Source organism: Marmota flaviventris, chromosome 15 (genome assembly GCF_047511675.1).
Source record: "Marmota flaviventris isolate mMarFla1 chromosome 15, mMarFla1.hap1, whole genome shotgun sequence".
Lineage (NCBI taxonomy): Eukaryota > Metazoa > Chordata > Mammalia > Rodentia > Sciuridae > Marmota > Marmota flaviventris.
The window spans coordinates 15,635,283-15,653,794 of record NC_092512.1 but is presented as its reverse complement, the minus strand read 5'-3'; the positions used below and the strand labels follow the sequence as shown (position 1 = coordinate 15,653,794).

The 18,512-nt window shown below is 39.0% G+C and overlaps 1 protein-coding gene across 2 annotated transcripts in view; it reads right to left on the bottom strand.

Annotated features, from left to right (window-relative positions):
• Positions 1 to 18,512, bottom strand: part of Washc5 (WASH complex subunit 5) — a 58,207-nt gene that overhangs the window by 17,347 nt on the left and 22,348 nt on the right. For both annotated transcript variants that reach the window (XM_027949980.2, XM_071602131.1), the window contains 10 exons: positions 15,165 to 15,292; positions 12,144 to 12,273; positions 9,704 to 9,816; positions 8,205 to 8,371; positions 8,053 to 8,128; positions 6,842 to 6,952; positions 5,631 to 5,771; positions 5,088 to 5,168; positions 1,447 to 1,548; positions 250 to 429 (listed from right to left, as the gene is read on the bottom strand). In XM_027949980.2, coding sequence (XP_027805781.2) covers positions 250 to 429; positions 1,447 to 1,548; positions 5,088 to 5,168; positions 5,631 to 5,771; positions 6,842 to 6,952; positions 8,053 to 8,128; positions 8,205 to 8,371; positions 9,704 to 9,816; positions 12,144 to 12,273; positions 15,165 to 15,292 — 1,229 coding nt within the window. The remainder of the gene's footprint in view (positions 1 to 249; positions 430 to 1,446; positions 1,549 to 5,087; positions 5,169 to 5,630; positions 5,772 to 6,841; positions 6,953 to 8,052; positions 8,129 to 8,204; positions 8,372 to 9,703; positions 9,817 to 12,143; positions 12,274 to 15,164; positions 15,293 to 18,512) is intronic.

Genomic DNA, 18,512 nt, shown 5'->3' with positions numbered 1-18,512 from the left:
TCTGTGGCCATGTAATCATGCTTGCCTTCTTGAGGCAGGAAGCTCGCCGAGGTAAGGTGCCATGTCAACTTCTCTGCCACCCTGAGGGCTCCTGAAGGTGCTCTCATGGTACGGAGACCATCGAGTGCTTATTGATTTTGAGTATCTATTTAAACAAACTTTCTTGTTGGCACCTCTTGAGATTTAGAGTGTGTATTTTAAACATAAGAAATACCTAGTAAAATCAAGAACTTTAAAATTGTTAAATACCTTTGTTCTTAGGAAGTTATTACACTCTTGTTCCACATTGTAATTTATAATACGAGAGACTTCTTCCTGCCAAATCTTCAGACCATAAATGTTGACATAGTCCTGTATGTATTCAAAAGAACGATGGAATCCATCCATGGTGGCTCCCAACTCTTTCAGCTTGGGCATCAGTTCACTTGGCTGTGTGAAAAAGAGAAAATGTGCAAAAAAAAGAAATTGTGCAAAAAAAGCTCCAAAAAGTTACTGACTCCTCTGCTCCTTTGCCAATTCAGCTGAGTTGTGGCCACATTCCAAAAGATTATCATTACTAATACCTTCATTAGACTTTAATACACTGACTAAGGAGCCACAGTCATAGTTTAAGACATAGTATAAGCTTTGGAAAATTTCCGACTTCATCTTGGCCAAGTGGCAAGAGATGTCAGATATTTAGCAGAGAGTACATTTTATTCCTTTGGAAAGAAAGTTTCCTATAAAGGAATATAAACAATGAATGCTGGTGATTTCTCACATGTCATTTGGTGAACATTTCTCATCTTAGAACCCTTAAAAATATTTTAAATTAAATTCATTGATTTGAAAAATATTCTATAAATTTTAGGCCTGTTTATTTTTCTCATGGGAAAAATTACTATATTTTCCAACAGATAAACAAAAATAAAAAGTTAGTTTTCATAGTTTCTATTGGCTTTAGGGCTAATAAATTCTTTTAATTATAAAAAGTAACTCTGAGACAGGCGTTGTGACATGAGCCTGTAATCCCAGATACTTGGGAGGCTAAGTTAGGAGGATTGCAAGTTCAAGGCCAGCCTGGGCAATATAGCAATACCCAGTCTCAAAAATGAATAAAAAGGGCTAGGGATGTAGCTCAGCAGTGGAATGCTTGCCTGGAATATGTGAGGCCCTGGGTTCACTCCCCAGTACCTTAAAAAATAAAAACGGCAACAAAAAAAACCTCTGAATCGTAAACATCAATTCTTAAACTTGGGGGTCAACCAGTGAAGGAAAGAAGCATTGGTTTTAAAAAGGATTTCCTGATAAAATGAATGGATTATATTAGGGGACCAAAGAGCCTATCAGTTGTTGGTCCCAAAGGTCACACTTAGCTGTAAGGACAGAGGAGGAAGGTCTTGTTACAAATCGTCCAAGCTGTGAGCTGAGGGAGAACAGGACGGATGCACTTTGGTCTTCTGGTACCTTGGCTCGAGGGTTGAATATCAGTCCTCTGTGAAGGGCGAAAGCAACCCGTTTAACCAGCTCCTTCCTTATTCCGTCTTCCAGCAACTGCTTCGGATCCACCTAAGTGCAAATCACAAGTTAGGAAAAGGCCAGTCCTGACGAAACACAGGGGAAAACCAATTCCCAGAAAGTAGCGCAGCATTTTCCTCCTTCTTCTCTAAATGATATATATTTTGTCCCTTTCCTACCCCTATCTGACCTGGGGCAGCTTGGGCAGAATTTCTAAACCTTCACCTCTTAGGATGCCCTTCACCTCGGCCAGCTTCATGAGATAATTTACAACATGATATGTCAAAGTTGATGAGTGTGGAAAGTTTTAATTGCCTCACATTTCATCATTTCGTTAAATGTTAAGTGCCTTTTCTTATCAGAAGGAAAGGGCGGTGGAATGAAGGGCCTGGGCTGAATTCAGCTGCTTGTCTCTCCTCCAGATGTCATTTCGGGCCATCTGTCTCCAGGTGAGCAAACTCAAGTTTTGAGCTGCAGCACTGTAAATGGAATAATTCTTCTTCTTTCAATATTCTTAGGATGCCATTTATAATTAGAATGATAAAACAGGAAAGCAAATCTACTATCAAATTCTACACTTATTATTTTTTTTCTGTAATGAGAAAGCTATTGTAATTCCCTAAATAAATCTCCTGTCAGATCCACAGAACATCAAATGGTTTTAGCTCATGCCCTGGAACACCTTGAGACTTGTTTCTTTTCCTTTTGATTTGTAAAGAATCATTATTTTTAAGGTCACCAAGAAAACTGACAGGTCCATCTGGTTTGGATTATATTTAAACTTCAAAGACGACAACTGTAATGGAAGTTGCAGAAAACACAAAAGCCTGAGAAACACATGTGGGAACTAAAACTGGACTATGCCATCAGCCACCCCGAGTGTGCAGAGCTTCAGGGCAAGGGCCTGGGCTCTGCAGCAGATTGACTGTGAGGAAAGAAAGGAGTGCAGGAGAAACCTGCCGTTACACAGACTTCAGAGAGACAACAGTTTTTCCTTCAATGAGCACTTCTAAGCTACAGTGTATACAAACTTATCTGCGAATACTAAGACCATAAAGGGAGAGACTGAGACTAGGTCTGGGCACTTGGGGGAGACACAGGAGTAGGGGTGGTTAAATAGATTTCTTGACTCATATGGTGATCAGAATGAGTAGTGTGAACCTCATAATAATCTATTAAACCATACAATTATTTCTGCAACTTAGCATCTGTATTTTATTTTATAATTAAAAATTATAAATATATACATAGTTGAGAAATAACAAAGCTTTCGAAGAAATGATCCCAGGAAGGGCAGATTTAGGGGCTGGGTGTAGCACAGTGGAAGTGTATGTACTTGCATGCATGAGGCCCTGACTTCAGTCCCTAGCACACACACACAAAACCAAGAAGAGATTTAGTGAAACAGTGGCTCTTCCACTCTTCCTGGATTTCCACTAATCAGCAGAAGTTTTCACAGTTAGGAAAGTCTCACACACGCAGCCCCTTCCTCACGTTTCCATCTCCTTCCTGTGTTAGCACAGTTAACAGCTTTCATGGCTTCCTCCAGATCTTCCTCTAGTCATTCATCCATAGAAATGTTCATCTACACACATATTTGATTTTACAAATCTAAATGGGACCACATGCATACATGTGTGTTTAAACATAAACATTCATTTATATACATACACCATAACATGTATGTTATCCTATATTTTCTATCTTGGAAACTATCCAGGGGCAAATTCTTTTTGAACAAAAGCAGAGCAATCTACAGTATGAATGTGTCATAACATTTAGCCATTCCCCTACCAATGGGTGTTTAGATTCTTTCTTTTTTCTTTTGTCTGCCTCTAACAATGACTACTCATGTATATTTCTGTATATCTTACTGGTTTGAAGTCTTGAGCACAGTGATCCTATACTTCTGTAAGGTTTTGAAACACATCCTTAAGATGCTGAGGTTAAAGATCAGTGAGGGCCACAGAATTCCTTCCAACAGTCCTTAGCTATTGTTATTAGACTGGCAGAGTCTCCTAATTGGATGGGCTTGGTCAGTATGACATTCCTTCCAAAAGACTGTGGCAAAGATTTACATTTTATTAAGCAGTTTTTCTTTAATTATTGCTAATAATTAGGAGGTCTTATCACATTCTTCCTCTACTTGTCCCTATGCATTGCTAGGGCTCATCGTACTTATGGATTAGTTGGGAGTAAATAAACCAGCATGTGTATTCTCTGCACATCATCTTAATTAATTTGGCATCAGGCCTAAAGTCAGGTCGAGCAGAGTCTATTGAAATTTCAGGGGCATAATGACATTTTATTTATTTATTCTAAGTATTTTTCTAGAAAACATATACCTATGTTCCGTTTGTATTTTAGTAACGCAAATGTTTATGTGGCAATTCAACAGCTATCTAGTTTTAAAAAAAAAGTTCCAATTCTTTTCATATCAGATAAATGGAAAAATAAAAGTACAATAAACTATGTGAAGGGGACATGGGGACATCATGAGTCATTGCAGGATTCAAATTAAAACACCAGTGAGATATCGATTTATACCCCTTGGGCAAAAGATTAGAAAGAGGATAACATCAAGTAATCGCCAAGATGTGGGTGGAGCCCAGGAAATAGTCATTTCAAAAGGCAGGCTAGGGGCATGCAGACAAAGTAAACACAGAGAGGCGGTGGGGTCCTGAGATGCCACTCCTAGGTATGTCCATTTCAGGGAAATTCCTGCACAGGCCTGGAGTGGGGACAGTGCTGAGATGTTCACTGTGATAGTGGTTATGATAATGGAAGAAGAGGTGTCTGTCTCTGGTGGGATAGTTCAGTAAAGTGGGGAATTCGATGTAGCTGTAAGCAACCAATTATCTGATCTACAGCATCATAAATAAATTTAAAATGCAAAAACCAGTAAGAAAAGTTGGAAAAAGACTGAGAGCACAATGATTTAGAGAAACCAGAAATACAAGTGGACATTCAATTGTGTGCCCCTAAATATGCAAGTACTCTCATTTTTAGTAAATTGCATAATTAGGAACATGTCTCAGACACAGAGTGGTTGCTATGAAGAATGGGAATGGGAGTGGGGTCCAGGAGAAGAAAGAAAAAATAAAAGAGAAGCTTGCATGTGTCAGCGGGGATAACGGTCTAAGACCAGAGGGTAAAATTATCTTAGCTCTCCTCACCTGGGTGCAAAAATAGAAACACTAAAATAAAAGAGAGAAACAGTGATGGGGAAAAAAAATAAAAAGTAGAAAGCAATCATGCCTAAGAAAATTGAGCCATTTTGTTTTCTTTGCTATGACAAAAATTCAGGGAAACAGATTTTTCTTAGATTTACAAAACTCTTGTGTAAAACAGTTATTAATACTACATTTTCCCCTCCAGAACTAGAAGAAATTCTAAGATTATACATAAGATTGCCTTCATTATTATGAGCAATAAAGGTAATTTTTCTTCATCAACATGTGAGGTAAAACCAAAATTGGGATGAGAAATAGTAAGATGGTAACATCACTCCCTGTTCCACACATGATAATTACCAGAAAAATCCAAAGGACTAACCACAAGGGCACAAAGACCAGCATTGAGTCACTTACCTTGATGATGCCAACTAAAGTTGTTTTCATCATTAAGATACCTTCGGTAAAAATGGAAATAGCATGGGTGAGCTTGGCAACCTATAACAAAGAAAAAGAGGAATTATGAAGCAATTGGGATAAAAGACTTGCCATTTCTATGGAAGGATAAAATAACTGGCTAATAGTCCTGGAATAGGCAAAGCACAGGAAACGGATGTGTAGCTTTGTAAAGAACACCGGCATCCACATGCCCGGACAGAAGTAAGTATTTGTGGCATAAGTAAAGTCCATGTTGGACATGTTGGGGAAGAGAGTCAGAGACATCAATCTATTCTCCAACATTTCACAAAGAGCTTTCCCTTCTTTGGTCTTCAGTTTCTCACATCTAAAATTTAGGTATGACTATACTCAAAAGGTAAACACTGGCCATCACAAGAGTGTGAGAAAATGAATCAGAATCAGTCTAGTGGTCCCAGGTCATGGCGGTGACACAGGCCTGTGATAGTTCGTGGCTTTTAGTTTTAAATATGAAAAGGCAGAAGGCAGAGGGCAACGTGGCACCTCGTATCGTGGGCCGAGCTGAGCGTAGTCCCGCAGCTTGTCTTTGTCCAGGCGGGTAGGCACCTCGATGATATCGTGGGTCTGAAGTTTTATGATCTTTAGAAGAGATGTAAACATGCTTTCTGGGATGATTTGCAAAACCTGTGAGGGCAGAGAAAGGGAGAAATACAATTGCACACCCTCGTTTTATTTTTCTTAGCTGTCAGATATTAGGATGACATTAAGAAAAAGGGTTCTGGTGTGCACGAGCAGCAGTGTGTCTACAGGAGGCAACGCTGGAGAACTTAGCAGAGCTGCTTTCCTAATTGCTAGCAGCTGCAGCTCCCTCCTTCCAACATTAACTGCCCTCAGAATAAAAATAATCCTTCAGGATAGGAAAGACAGCAGAATACAACAGACACTAGTATGGTAGTATGTAAAAACGTGGATGTGTAACCCATGTGATTCTGCAATCTGTATACGGGGAAAAATGGGAGTTCATAACCCACTTGAATCAAATGTATGAAATATGATATGTCAAGAGCTATGTAATGTTTTGAACAACTAATAAAAAAAATAATAATCCTTCAAAGTGCTGCAAAAAGATTTTTAAAAGACTGAGGTTCAGGGTTGGGGATGTGCCTCAGTGACAGCGCACTTGCCTGGCATGCACGAGGCCCTGGGTTCAATCCTCAGCACTGCAAGGAAAATAAAAACTAAAGTTCCAAGACATCAAGTACCATCGTTGTAGAGTATTCTGATAGTACGTGATAGATAAATTTTGATCCAGGCCTGTCTGGCTTCTTGTTGAACCATACGATATTCAAACTTTCAAGGACCCCAAGAAAGCTTGAATGAAGTTCAGATGAGGCTATGTTGGATCTAGATCTCTTTCACCAACCAATTGTGACTTTGAAGACACTACTACGATCTCTGTTCCTCCCTCTCTGCATCTATAAAATGGTAGTCAATACCATTAGCATTCAAAAAATAGATATAAAATTTCTTTGAAAGTAAAGTAAATTTCTTTGAAAGTAGAGTCTGCCTGTCTATAATAGCAGGAAGAATACATTTATTTGCAAGTATTACAAATTTCTGGAATCGAGTTTAAAACAAACAAACAAAAAAGGAACACAATATACATTTTATAGGGCCCAAGTATACTTCTCTATTTTAAACAGCAGTTAGCTAATCAGCTAATCAAAGCAAAATCACCTGTATGTACTTCTTACCTTTCTCACATAGGACACTAATTCACCAGAATAATACTGAGACACACTGAGAAGGTCAGGGCTATTTGCTTGATTGATACGAAGAAGAGGCAGGTCAAGGGCAGAGGCAAGCTGTTAGAAAAATAAGATAATTACTATTTCTGTTTTTTTAAAAAATCCTAGAAATCTTTTTCTCCAGAATATGTAACATAACAAAATACCTGGGCCTTACACAATGGAGGGCAACAACCACCAAACCTTGTCAATATCATGAATAGTTTCTGACAATATATTTAAAAAAAAAATTAGAGTCATCTATTAAGGCGATAGCTTTTCAAGTGTGGTTCCTGGATCACCAGCATCAGCATTACCTGGGAACATTTAGATGTGCAAATTGTGGGACCCCATCCCAGACTGACTTCAGAAGCTCCAGAGGTGGGGTCCTGTGATCTGTGTTGCAATAAGCCCTCCAGGTATTTCTGATGCATGCTCAAGTTTGAGAGCCACCATGCTAAAGGAGACAACTACTTCTCTGTGGAAATGAGACGTTCTAATTGGTGGACTACTGAATTCATCCAACCTGAGATGTCATCAAGTATGAGAAGTGTCATTATTTTATGTGCCACTCAGAAAGAACTAAAGTGTTGACAACTAAACTAGGATATGCCATCCATTATAAAACTCATTTAAAATTAGAGACGTTAAAATATGAAAAAATTACAGCTTGGAATTGACATATCTGGTAACTGTCAGAAGACACTGAGCAAACTATTTGTTCATTTATTATGCTCTGAAATGATCTTGAGAGTAAGGAACATGATTGTGTTGATCATCACTATTCCTTCACCTTTAGAGTATAGACTAGTTTGTAGTAGAGGTTCAATAAAAATTCTTCTAATGAATAAATAAAAGGACTTAATTTACATCTAATGAATAAAGACCCAAGGAGTCACATTTTTAGTACACTAATAAAACTTAAAAATATTTATTTATTTAAAAACAAGATTCTGTAACATATTCCAACTTATTTAATCAAACTTCAAATATTTCTGGAATCTTTAGAAACTATGTTCTTGGAAGAACTGCTAATAATTTCCAGTGTACAAAAATGCTGAAATGATCCAACTTCCTGAAAAGATGAAACCTTTTGGACTGATCAATGAGTGAGGCAAGGTGAAGGCCAACTCCTTCGTGGTGTAACTAAGAATGTGACCACGTGGTCCTTTGCCTACCTTCAGGAATGTGGCTCTGAGTTTAGTGACCATGGACGGGCTTACTCTTATGCTTTCTTGCATGATGGATGTGAAACTGTAAAAGAAATACATTTCTAAGAAGATGTTCCAGTGGACTTCATCAGGGGCAAATGTCAGTCTGTTCATGTTACCTGTCAATTAACTGCCAAGCAAAAGAAAGGTCCCCGACGATCTGCATTGTGATCAGGACCTCCTCTTTAATGTTAATGGTCCTGATCATTTGATGGAGGAACTTTCGAGTATCAGCGAGGAACTGACACACTTGCAAATTTGATTCCAACTGATGAAATTCCTGAACCTGTTACATAAGTACATTCAGTTTAAAAGTTCTGGCCTTTAAAGTACTCATTTTCCCTGAAAACACTTCATACAAGGCACATTATTAATAATTTCTTGATAAACTTTTTATTCCAAATTATAATTTCAGAAATACATAGCTAAATCATAAAAAGCTGTATAACTTTCCAGGATTAGAAAATGCCCCATCCAGTTTGATCCTGTATGTACAGGACATAATAAGTCAATGCTCTCATTTTCCAATTTACTATAAATAAAGATATATTGGAAAATGCTCTTAATTCTTTATCTGACTATCACTGCCTAAGAAAGATAATAAGCTACATCACAACCAATGTGTTGGTGCTTATACATTATTTTCTTTTAGTATACTCTCTAAAACAAAATAATGATGCCATAATGTCCTAAAAATTTCATGTATATAACTCAAGAGGTATGGATTACATGCCAAACTAAATAGGCTAAACACAGAAGGCATTAGAGATTTACAAAGTTGTTTCCAGTGTACCGTAGACTGAATAGCCTCCCAACAAGCGTAATAGAAATAGTACAAGCATGCAATTGTTTTGGAATAAGAAACTCTGGTATGCTAACTATGGAGTATTATACTGTGTTGCCATCCTAAAAAACCTCAAAGAAATAAGAAAAAGCCTGAAGAAAGTCTGCCAAATGAAATAGTATTAATTATATCTCTACATACCAAATTGGATAGTGTTACAGATAATGAGTCTAGATGAGGTTTAAATAATAGTCTATGCTTGTATGTTCTGATGCTATTATTTTGCATTTCAAACCTAGTTAAATATACAATTAAACATTTAAGAGTGGTGAGGTAGAATCAGTGTTTTGGGTATAATCATTTTTGAATCATTAAAACACTATTTTTTTTCCAGAAAAGAACATACACCACTTATAAGCATATGATCACTACATAATTATTTTCATTTTTGCTTATTTATTTCTAAGTTTGCCCTAGGTACACAATTTTTTACAAACCTAAAACATTGCATATATGCACAGTTTTGTTTTTGCTTTCACTTCTTCATCACATTTTTCCCAACATCTCTAAATCACTTTCATCATTATTTTTCTAAAACTATAGGTTTTCTGAAGTTGAATATCTTGACCCCTGCTATTTTTCTAGGCATGCTGGTCACTGAATTTATTCCCCCATTTTAGGACACTGCATGTAACAGTACAGGGAACATATTAACTCATATTGCTTTTGCTGCTGATGAAATCTTCTCTTAGATATATGTTTATGAGCAAGCTGTTGTATAGATCATAGGCAAGATTTCTGATCCAAGAATGAGAATTTGAAGACTTTTCTTACCTCCTCCAAAGCTTGTATTAGCTGCACAGTTTTTCTGCCTGCAGCAGTGGAATCATCATAATTTAAAGACAATATTTGTTTTGAGATTTCTCTGAACCAAGCTTGAAGATTTTCTATTGATACAGAAATAAGAAAGACTACTGAAACCCAGAATTCCTGTAGCTGTGGCTTTGAACTTAATTAAATTAGTTTATGAGTCTAGTTCTTTATATAGAGAGTTTTTACTATATGCCAAATATTGCTTCCAGGAGTCTCTGAACGACAAAAATACCTGGAGTGTGTGTCCTCATAGAATAAACATTAATAGCTTAGTCTAAAAAGCTTGGCAAAAGGGATTAAAGGCCCACATACATGTTATAAAACAACACGTGCCAAGGGGGCAGTAGTGGCAGAGGAGAGTTGGGAGGGAACTCCCCAGTGACAGAGGTACTGGGGAGTTTTCTAGAGAAGTGAGAGAGGGTAAAGATCTGGACAGTCAGAGAAATGAAGAAGGGTTTTCTATCTAAATGAGGGGCAAGTATGAGCCGACTCCCAGGCTGGAATGATGGTGGCATGTCTTAGAGGGCAAAGAGGAGACCAATATGTCAGAAGCCTGAGGTCTGAGTGGGAATTCTGAGCAGCTGAGGGGTGCCATCTGCCTTCACAAACCAATAGGTAGTTCACACAGCATGAAAGGGAAGGGCTTTAACAGGCTCTGAGCACCCTGGTGTGTGAGGCAGAATTCTAGCTTGGTCTCATTTAATCTTCACAGCAATGGAGGTTGGCACTGCGGGCCATTTCTCAGATGAGGAGGCTGATGCTCAGAATGAAGAATCACATTCGCGGTCACACAGCTACTAAATGGGAGAGTCAGCACCAAGTTGATTCCCTACACTTTTGTGTTTATTAAAGGAGTGGTCGAACTTTATTCAGACTTAATTACTTATAATGTAACTTATTTCAGAAATTGGCACAAGAAATCTGTATTTCAAAGTTTTTTTTTTATTTTAAAGAACTGATGAGGCACAGCTCTGGTGTAGGGGAAAGAGCACAGATTTGAAGTCTGAGGCCATGAGCCAGATCAAGGCCCTGGATCTTTGTTACCTTTGGCAAATGACTACGTTTTTAAAGCTTTGGTTCCTTATACATAGAACAAGGCTAAAGGTGTTTATCCCACAGGGTAAAAATCAAATGACAAAGATTCCTAGGCCAAAATAAATTGCATAGCCAGAAAAAAAAAAAAGCATAAAATGATCATGTAAATGACCTCTGAAACAATCTGGTATTCAGAAAAACCAAATGGGGACTGTAACAGAGATTAATGAGCCTGATTCTAGTCAACTAATTTGGTCAGATTGTTATAGGTGGTTCTTGTTTTTCAGTCAAAATATGTTGACTTGCAAAACATGTTGCCAATTACATCACATCACTGTAAACTCACTTTCTACAATAGGAATAATAATATGCTTTGGAAATATATTTTAGAGCAACCAACTAGCATAAAATAAATCAACAAAAGCCAAAATACAATAATCACAAGTCCCTATTGATTAAAGATAGCAAAGTCATTTATTTTTTAATAAAAAGCTATACTATTAAGTAATTGTACTACATAATTAACTTCATCCAAAATGAATCTGATAACACCAACATTAAGTAGTAAAATAGCTTAATTTGTCACTTCAGAATTCAAATGGTCTTCTGGGGGCAATTTGAAAAGTTCTTATAAATAAAAATCTGAAGCAACATCACAAATTTTCCTACAGAAAGAATTTCCTAAAAGAAGTAGGATCAAAATCATTTTAGTTAAAACTTGAGATGTTTCCTTTCAAAAATAAGTCAGCAGCTGAGGATGTAGCTCAGTGGCATGAGCAAAGCCCTGAGTTCAATCCCAGGTACTACAAAAAACCAATGCATACACAAATGGAAAAAAAAAACAAAACCCAACCAGTGTGCGGGCCCTCTTTTGTGCCATTAGATGCCAGATGCACTGTGGACAAGAACCAAGCAAGATTAGAAGACAAGAATCTGAGACATGATCTGTGTGGGTAGTTACTAATATTCTTAGGTGATCTACCCTTCTGAGATTATAAGAGCTATGTAATCTTCCCCCAAATGCACATTAACTGATATGTGAGACTTGTGGACCAGGGAGTCGGGAGCACCTTGACTCTCTAACCCCTATCTATGAATCAGAGTGAAAAGAACCCCTAGGTTAGCCTAATCTCATATTTCAAAGATAAGATATGAAACCTGACATCCAGATGGACATGAACACAGCCCACGGGAGCAGGCCAGAGGAGCCCAAATTAAACCCCTTTATTCCCAAAGCTAAAAGAGAACGATGTCGTGGCAGACAATGACAAAAACAGAAGGACCTTCTGCTTGGCCAATTCCTAAGGTTTCAAATAATCTGTAGACACATGCTGGACACATCCAACAACCCCTCTTAAGCAATTACCATTTTTCTCCACTCTGGTTAGGGGTTTCACTCCTGAGAAGACATCAGCAAGTTCGGTCATCCGCTCTGAGCCCTCTTTCTTATAATACTCCCATTTGGCTTGTTTTTCTGAAAGCATTTGCTTGAACATCTGTTGACGAGACAGAGAAGATTCATTTCCTTAAGAGAAAATCCAGATCAGGCAGTTTACGAAGGGACTTGATTTATTATAAAAAAGGTACACCCCAAAGTAATATAGATCTTGATGCCTCCTCTCAAGCATTAGTATGCTATAGAAATTGAGGGTTGAAGTTAGGCCACCTCTAAGGCTGTGATCCTCAGACCAACTGCACATGAGCACAACTTGGAGGGCTTGAATGTTTTCAAATTCCTGGCTTAAGCCCTAAAGATTCAACTCAGGGTCTTGGGTAGGCCCAAGAATAATCAACATTTTAATGTGAAATTATATCTGTGGTCATTGTTCTATGGTCCTTTCTAGACAACAGTTGCTGTCATTCCAATGTAATTAGGGAAAATTTGAGTATTAAAACTTGCTAGATGATGAAGTAATGAACTAAATTACCCACAGAGGTTCTTTCTTATTATATTAAGCAAAAATTCTGTTTATTAATTCATTTATGCCTAAAACTTAAAACCTGTGAAGACTTAGGAAGAGGAGAAAATGGTGTAACTCAGGATTCTGCCCTGGAAGAAACTTATTTTTCATTAAATGATATGCTGTCTCAGAGAGAGGTACAGGATTTCTTTCACTGGGCTCTTCTTACAAGGTAAATATGCATGAATGCTCATTTTCCTCTTAATAAATTCTTCATTCCTACGCATTATAATCAAATTGAATAGATGAACAATGGAGGGAGAGTCCATCTTCAGAAGAGGTAATCCAGGCTGGATGGGATGTTGTGGGGTCTGTGGAGGAGGAATCTTAATGACCCAGCAGGTTGATTTGTCAGATGAAAACAAGAGCCTACTCTATCTTCCTGGGTACTGGGCTCAATCAACGCCATTTCACAGCAGTACAGCAGCAACCCAAGGTCACCAGAGGTCTTCCTGATAGACCAAATGGCTTCAGGCCCTTCAAACACTTACTGAACTCACAGGTTTCTTATCTTCTAAGATAGAATTTGGGATGGCAGATGGTCCTTGAGTTGGGAAATACACTGTCATATAAAGATTAGAAGAAACACAGGTCCAATCACTGTGTTTACAGAAGAATCAAAGACAGACTCTACAACAACTTGAGGTGGGAGGTAGGAGAGAGGAAATAAAAGAATGAAGTTGAAATGTCACAAATTCAAAGACAACATTTCCTTGCTCAATTTGTGTTGGGTCGTTTTATTTTTCTTATCTACCAGAGTTTTCTCTTCTTAAAGTCCTTTCACAATGAGCCCCTTAGGCTGTTTTTTCTCTCTTTTCTACCAGAGCAGACAGAAGGAAGTAGCCCATATTATCAGCAGAATCCAGAGAACAAACTTAGGTTCAGAAGTCCAGGCTTGGTCAGTCAGGTGGCCCACACTTGTCCTGATTTGCACAACTGCGCTGAACCAAACAGATGTGGGTCGCTGGTGCCATGGTCGATGATCTTAACAGGCCCAAGGGCATTCTCCTTGAGGGAAACCTTGCTGCCTCTGAAAGGTCAGCAGTGTGTTTGACCATGCCTGGTTACTGTTCTGGACCTTTCCTGGTTCCTTATCTAGGTTTATTCTATCTTTCTTCCATACTATACTAAGAGCACCTAGATAGAAACGGCATGCCTTGTTCATTTTTAAATTCTTAGCAGCTCCCTGGAAACAGAAGGTATTCAATAATTTTATTTGCTTTTAGAGATAAAACACTGAAATTATTAAGTAGATCAAAAAGGGATAGCATTTTTCTGATCTTATAAAATTATATGCAGGTAAAAATTACTGGAAACATCTAGCACATGCTAAATGTTAATAATCAGCATCTACTTCTTCAGAACGATTTAGTAGGGGAATATAGCATTCTTCCATGCCTAGAAGACAAAGAAGCATCTACTGTACCACTGACCAGACCAAGGCAAGGTGAGGACTAGTTTTGAAGCGCACCTGATTCAAACCCCCAGGTTAGTGTTTTAGAACCTGGGCACTTCCAGGTATCCTCCCTTTTATCATGCCCATACAGATTTCTTTAGGGGTAAGACTAACTATAGAATTTCCCTTAGCAACCTCAAAAAATTCCTTAAAGTTCTTATAAGTTCCTTGTTAAATGTAAATTCCCCACCTTTTCCAATAGGTCCTCGTGGCTCTTAGAATAAAGACAAATCCCACCAGGTCCCACACGGGCTGGCTCCTGCCCACCTCTCAGCCTCCTTTTGCATCACTTGTCTGTTATTCTCTCTCCTGCAGTGCAGTGGTCTTTCAGGCTTGAACGGGCCATGCTCTCCCCTAGCCGAGAGGACTCAGACACAGAGATGCACTGCCGAGCTACAGGGATATGTTCTCAGATGTGCCTAGTGATGCCATTTCCTGACTGTGAGAACATCACAGGGTGCACTGGCAAAACCTTAGATGGCTGCAATGTCACGAGGTGATAAAATCTTATGGAACCGCCATGGTATATGTGGCCCACTGGTGACAGAAATGGCGTTATGTGGTGCACGGCTCTCTGTTTTTCTGTCCCTAAAATGTTCTCCAACATGTTCCCTACTTATTTAGCTAACTCTGACAGATCTTTCTCTAGGGTTCTTCAGAAGCTCTTTTCTGTTCTCAGGGAGTCTCACAGGCCGGGATCCTTTGTTTTAGGTACTCAGAGAATTGTGTTCCTTTCCTTCAGAGCACAAATCTCAGTTTGTATATTTTCATGAGTGTGATTTCTCTGATTAGTGTCTGAATTCTTCATTAGACTGTAATGTCCACAATCCTGTGCATTTTTCACAACTCAACAACAGTAGGCTGTAGCTTGAATCAGTGACACAATAATTAATCCCTAATCTTTTCTTAAAGATATTTTTAAACATAAAAACACCTAAGACTGTGATGATTATTCATTCAATATTTTTACCTCTTTGAGTATAAACTCAAATTGCGCAGTATCCAATAGCAACTGGAAGAGGATCTTGGGATTGTACCTAGAGTCTGTTAGAATCTGGTCCTTGATTTGACGAAGGCGTTTGTTGTTTGGGTCACAGGCTAGAAACAGGAAAAAAAGAAGTATCTACTTATTAAATATGTAGAAAATACCTATGAAATAAAATAAATTCTTAAGTACTTTCCTTCATTTTAAGCATTTAAAAAGTATTAAGGACAATGCTTATCAATAGAAGGTGGTGAAAAAGATTGCTATAGAGTATAAATAAACAGTTAAGTAACAGTTGAATCTGACAGAGAATGCCATTCCCTGAATAAAGAAAAGCAAGTTATAAAACAATTTCCAAAGTTAATACGAATTTTGGGGTTGGCTTATATTAACTACTTAATATGAATGGGCAGAGCCTTCTGGTACCACTTTATAGGAAGGTGGGCTCCTTAAGTCCTATCTGTTTAGAGATGATTTTTGTTTAGGCACCAATACATGCCATTCAGTTGTGGACAGGCATGCCCAATACTTGCATGTTTGCAAGGCGGGCTCTTGGCTGGCAGCTGAAAACTTGGATTTTGGTAAGAGTTCTCACCACTTCATGTACTGGTAAGAATGGCTCACTAGACCTTAACTGTTTGCACAATGTGATGCACGCTGAACATCTGCTTTCCTTCTGGAAGCCTGTGCTGGGCAGAGGCTACCTCCATGTTCAGCTCCCAGTAAACAACCTGGGAAGCCGAGTCTCATATTGCCTGGCTGGCAACATCTCCCACTTATTGTCAGAATTGTTGCTGGGGAATTCAGCAGGTCCTTAGCGGCTTCACTGGGAGACGACCCTTGGAAGCTTGTGCCTGGGTTCTCCTGGCCTTTACCCATGAGCCTTTTTCCTTTGCCATTTTGCTTTCAGTCCTGTTGCAAGGATTAAATGGCAGCTGACAGTACTACCATATGCTGAGTCCTCTTAATGAATCATTGAGCCTGGGGGTGGGCTTGGGGACTATCTGACAAAAGACAGAAGCAGGATTGCCCACACGGACATGGCACATGGCTTCTCCAAACAGGAAGAACAGACCTTGGCCATCCTGCTTCTTATAAAAGGCCAGAGGGCGCAACAGACACTTGATCCTTTCTGGACTATCTACTACCTAGCACACAGACCCTAAGGCAACTAGGCCAAGGTCATAATATCAGGCAGGTATCTGACCCATGGAAAAAACAGCAGATGTTCCAATTCACAGTCAGCCTATCAGTTGTCAAAAAACAGTTAAAGAAAATAAACAAGTCAAAAGAAAAGAAAAGAATAAAAGTGCCGATTTTGCTGAGATCGTTTTATAGGGGCGATTAGTTAAGAAAGAATAAGAAAGTAAGACAAAGCAAAGATACTCATAAACTAAAGCTATCTAGACTGCAAATAAAGTCAAAATAAAAACTTGACGATAATAGGCATTGCCAAAAAGTTTACAATTTTGCTCTAACAAATTACCAAGATTCATGTCAGTTGCTCTAGAATTTCCCATGCATGCTCCTGCTTGCTTAGCGCCCCCATCCCCAACCCAACCATTAGCCCAAGATGTCTGGCAGGTACAGCAGGACCATGTTGTGATCATGCCCCGGGAAGTTTCTGGTGTCTCAGTTATGGTAAAGTCTATGGATGCCCATTTTATATATTGATTTTTAAGTTACTCCATCAGGATGAATTTTTGTGAAAAACTACAGAGTTCTGATTTCTCATGCATTCTTCAGAACTCCCTGGGAAGAAATGTACTGGAGCTGGTGAACCCTAATTACACAAAAAGCAACTGTTCAGCTTCATATTTGCCTAACTAAAAAACAAAATCAAAAGAATTTTGGATTTCTACTTTTCTTAATTAAAATGCAGGATTTCTATTTCTCTTAATTCTAAAGTAGAAACCTTTTGATAATGATTTACTTTCATTTTTGGATAGGGGATAGAAGTATCCAGGTGATAAGCAAATATACTGTATATCTCCATGTGCATTAGCATTTAGTTCCTTAGTATAAACCAGGGCTGGTTCCAGTCTTCCCATGGCTGGATCATCTCTTTCCCATCTGACCCTCAACAAATTAGGTCCAGAGAACTGCAGAAACTGGTCCTAGAACTACGGTGACCTCAGGGTCAGGATTCTTCAGCTGGTCTACTTTGCTTATCCAATGTTGCTCACAGGGTGTTCCTCGCCAGCTGCAAGGCACTGTGGGAGCAGCCCAAGTCTGGGGGAAATGCCTCCAGAGGGCTAACAGGGGACAACAGGCGAACCCGCCTGCCTTCTATACACTGTGACAGAAACACCATAGAAGCTAAATAAGCAGTTACTTCCCCCATATCTGACTCAGCTAGATAGGCAAATCATTTGTTTCTGGTAAATCACATCCTTGTGCAATCAGGTCAGACACTGCCAGGCACAAAAATGGAAAAGAGATGTGGCTGAAGATAAAAGCCCAGACCCCTGGAAGGCTGGTGTTGCCCCTGGCATGGCTGCAGATCCAAGAGGCAACTGGCTTCCAGAACGTAGGCGTGACTTTCCTACAGTCACACAGAAGATGAAAATGAGGCTGAGTCATTAGAAAACCACAGCTGGTTTTATGATAGGGTAAAGTGAGGCTTGAGTTGTTTATATGCTTATAAATGGTAGACTTCTGGTGGAGGGGAGGGTAAGCTGAGTCACTCTACCAAAATCCTGAAAGTAAATGAGTTTTTATGTAAATGAGAAACCCAGCTAATTAAAAACGGATCAATTAGATGATTAAGATCTTCAGCCAGAGGATTCATACTGTGGGTAAACTGTAACTGGATCTAGGCCAATATCGAAAATGATGCAAAAACCTGGAAAGCAGTTGTCAGGAAGGTTTATGAAGCTGGAGAGAAGGCTGCAGAGAAATCCAATGACTTTCAGAGATGAAGGATGAGGAAGTTCAATTGCTGTTTCCACTGCTGACCACTCCCAGGAAGTGGAACAGATGGGAAACACACTGTGAAGAGCTTCTTGACTGGAAGGTAGTTAGGCTGGGGCTACCATGTTACTAAGGGAGGCTGAAGAATAATCTGGTGTGGACAGTTTTTTAGCAACACAGTCTCATCTGAAAAAAAACAATGAACTGTTGAAAGTAGTAGCTGTGTCAGGGCAGGCCCTCCAGAAAAGCTGGTTGAATGAAAAACAAAAAGCAGAGGGCTTTCGAGGGCTGCTGAATGACACAGCTCTTTGGGGCTGGAGTATGCAGACCTGGATGAGTGAATTCATTTATGTTGAAGAAGCATTTTCTAAGCATAAAGAACTGTGCCACCTCTGAACAAGCTCAGAGGTGTTAGTCTAA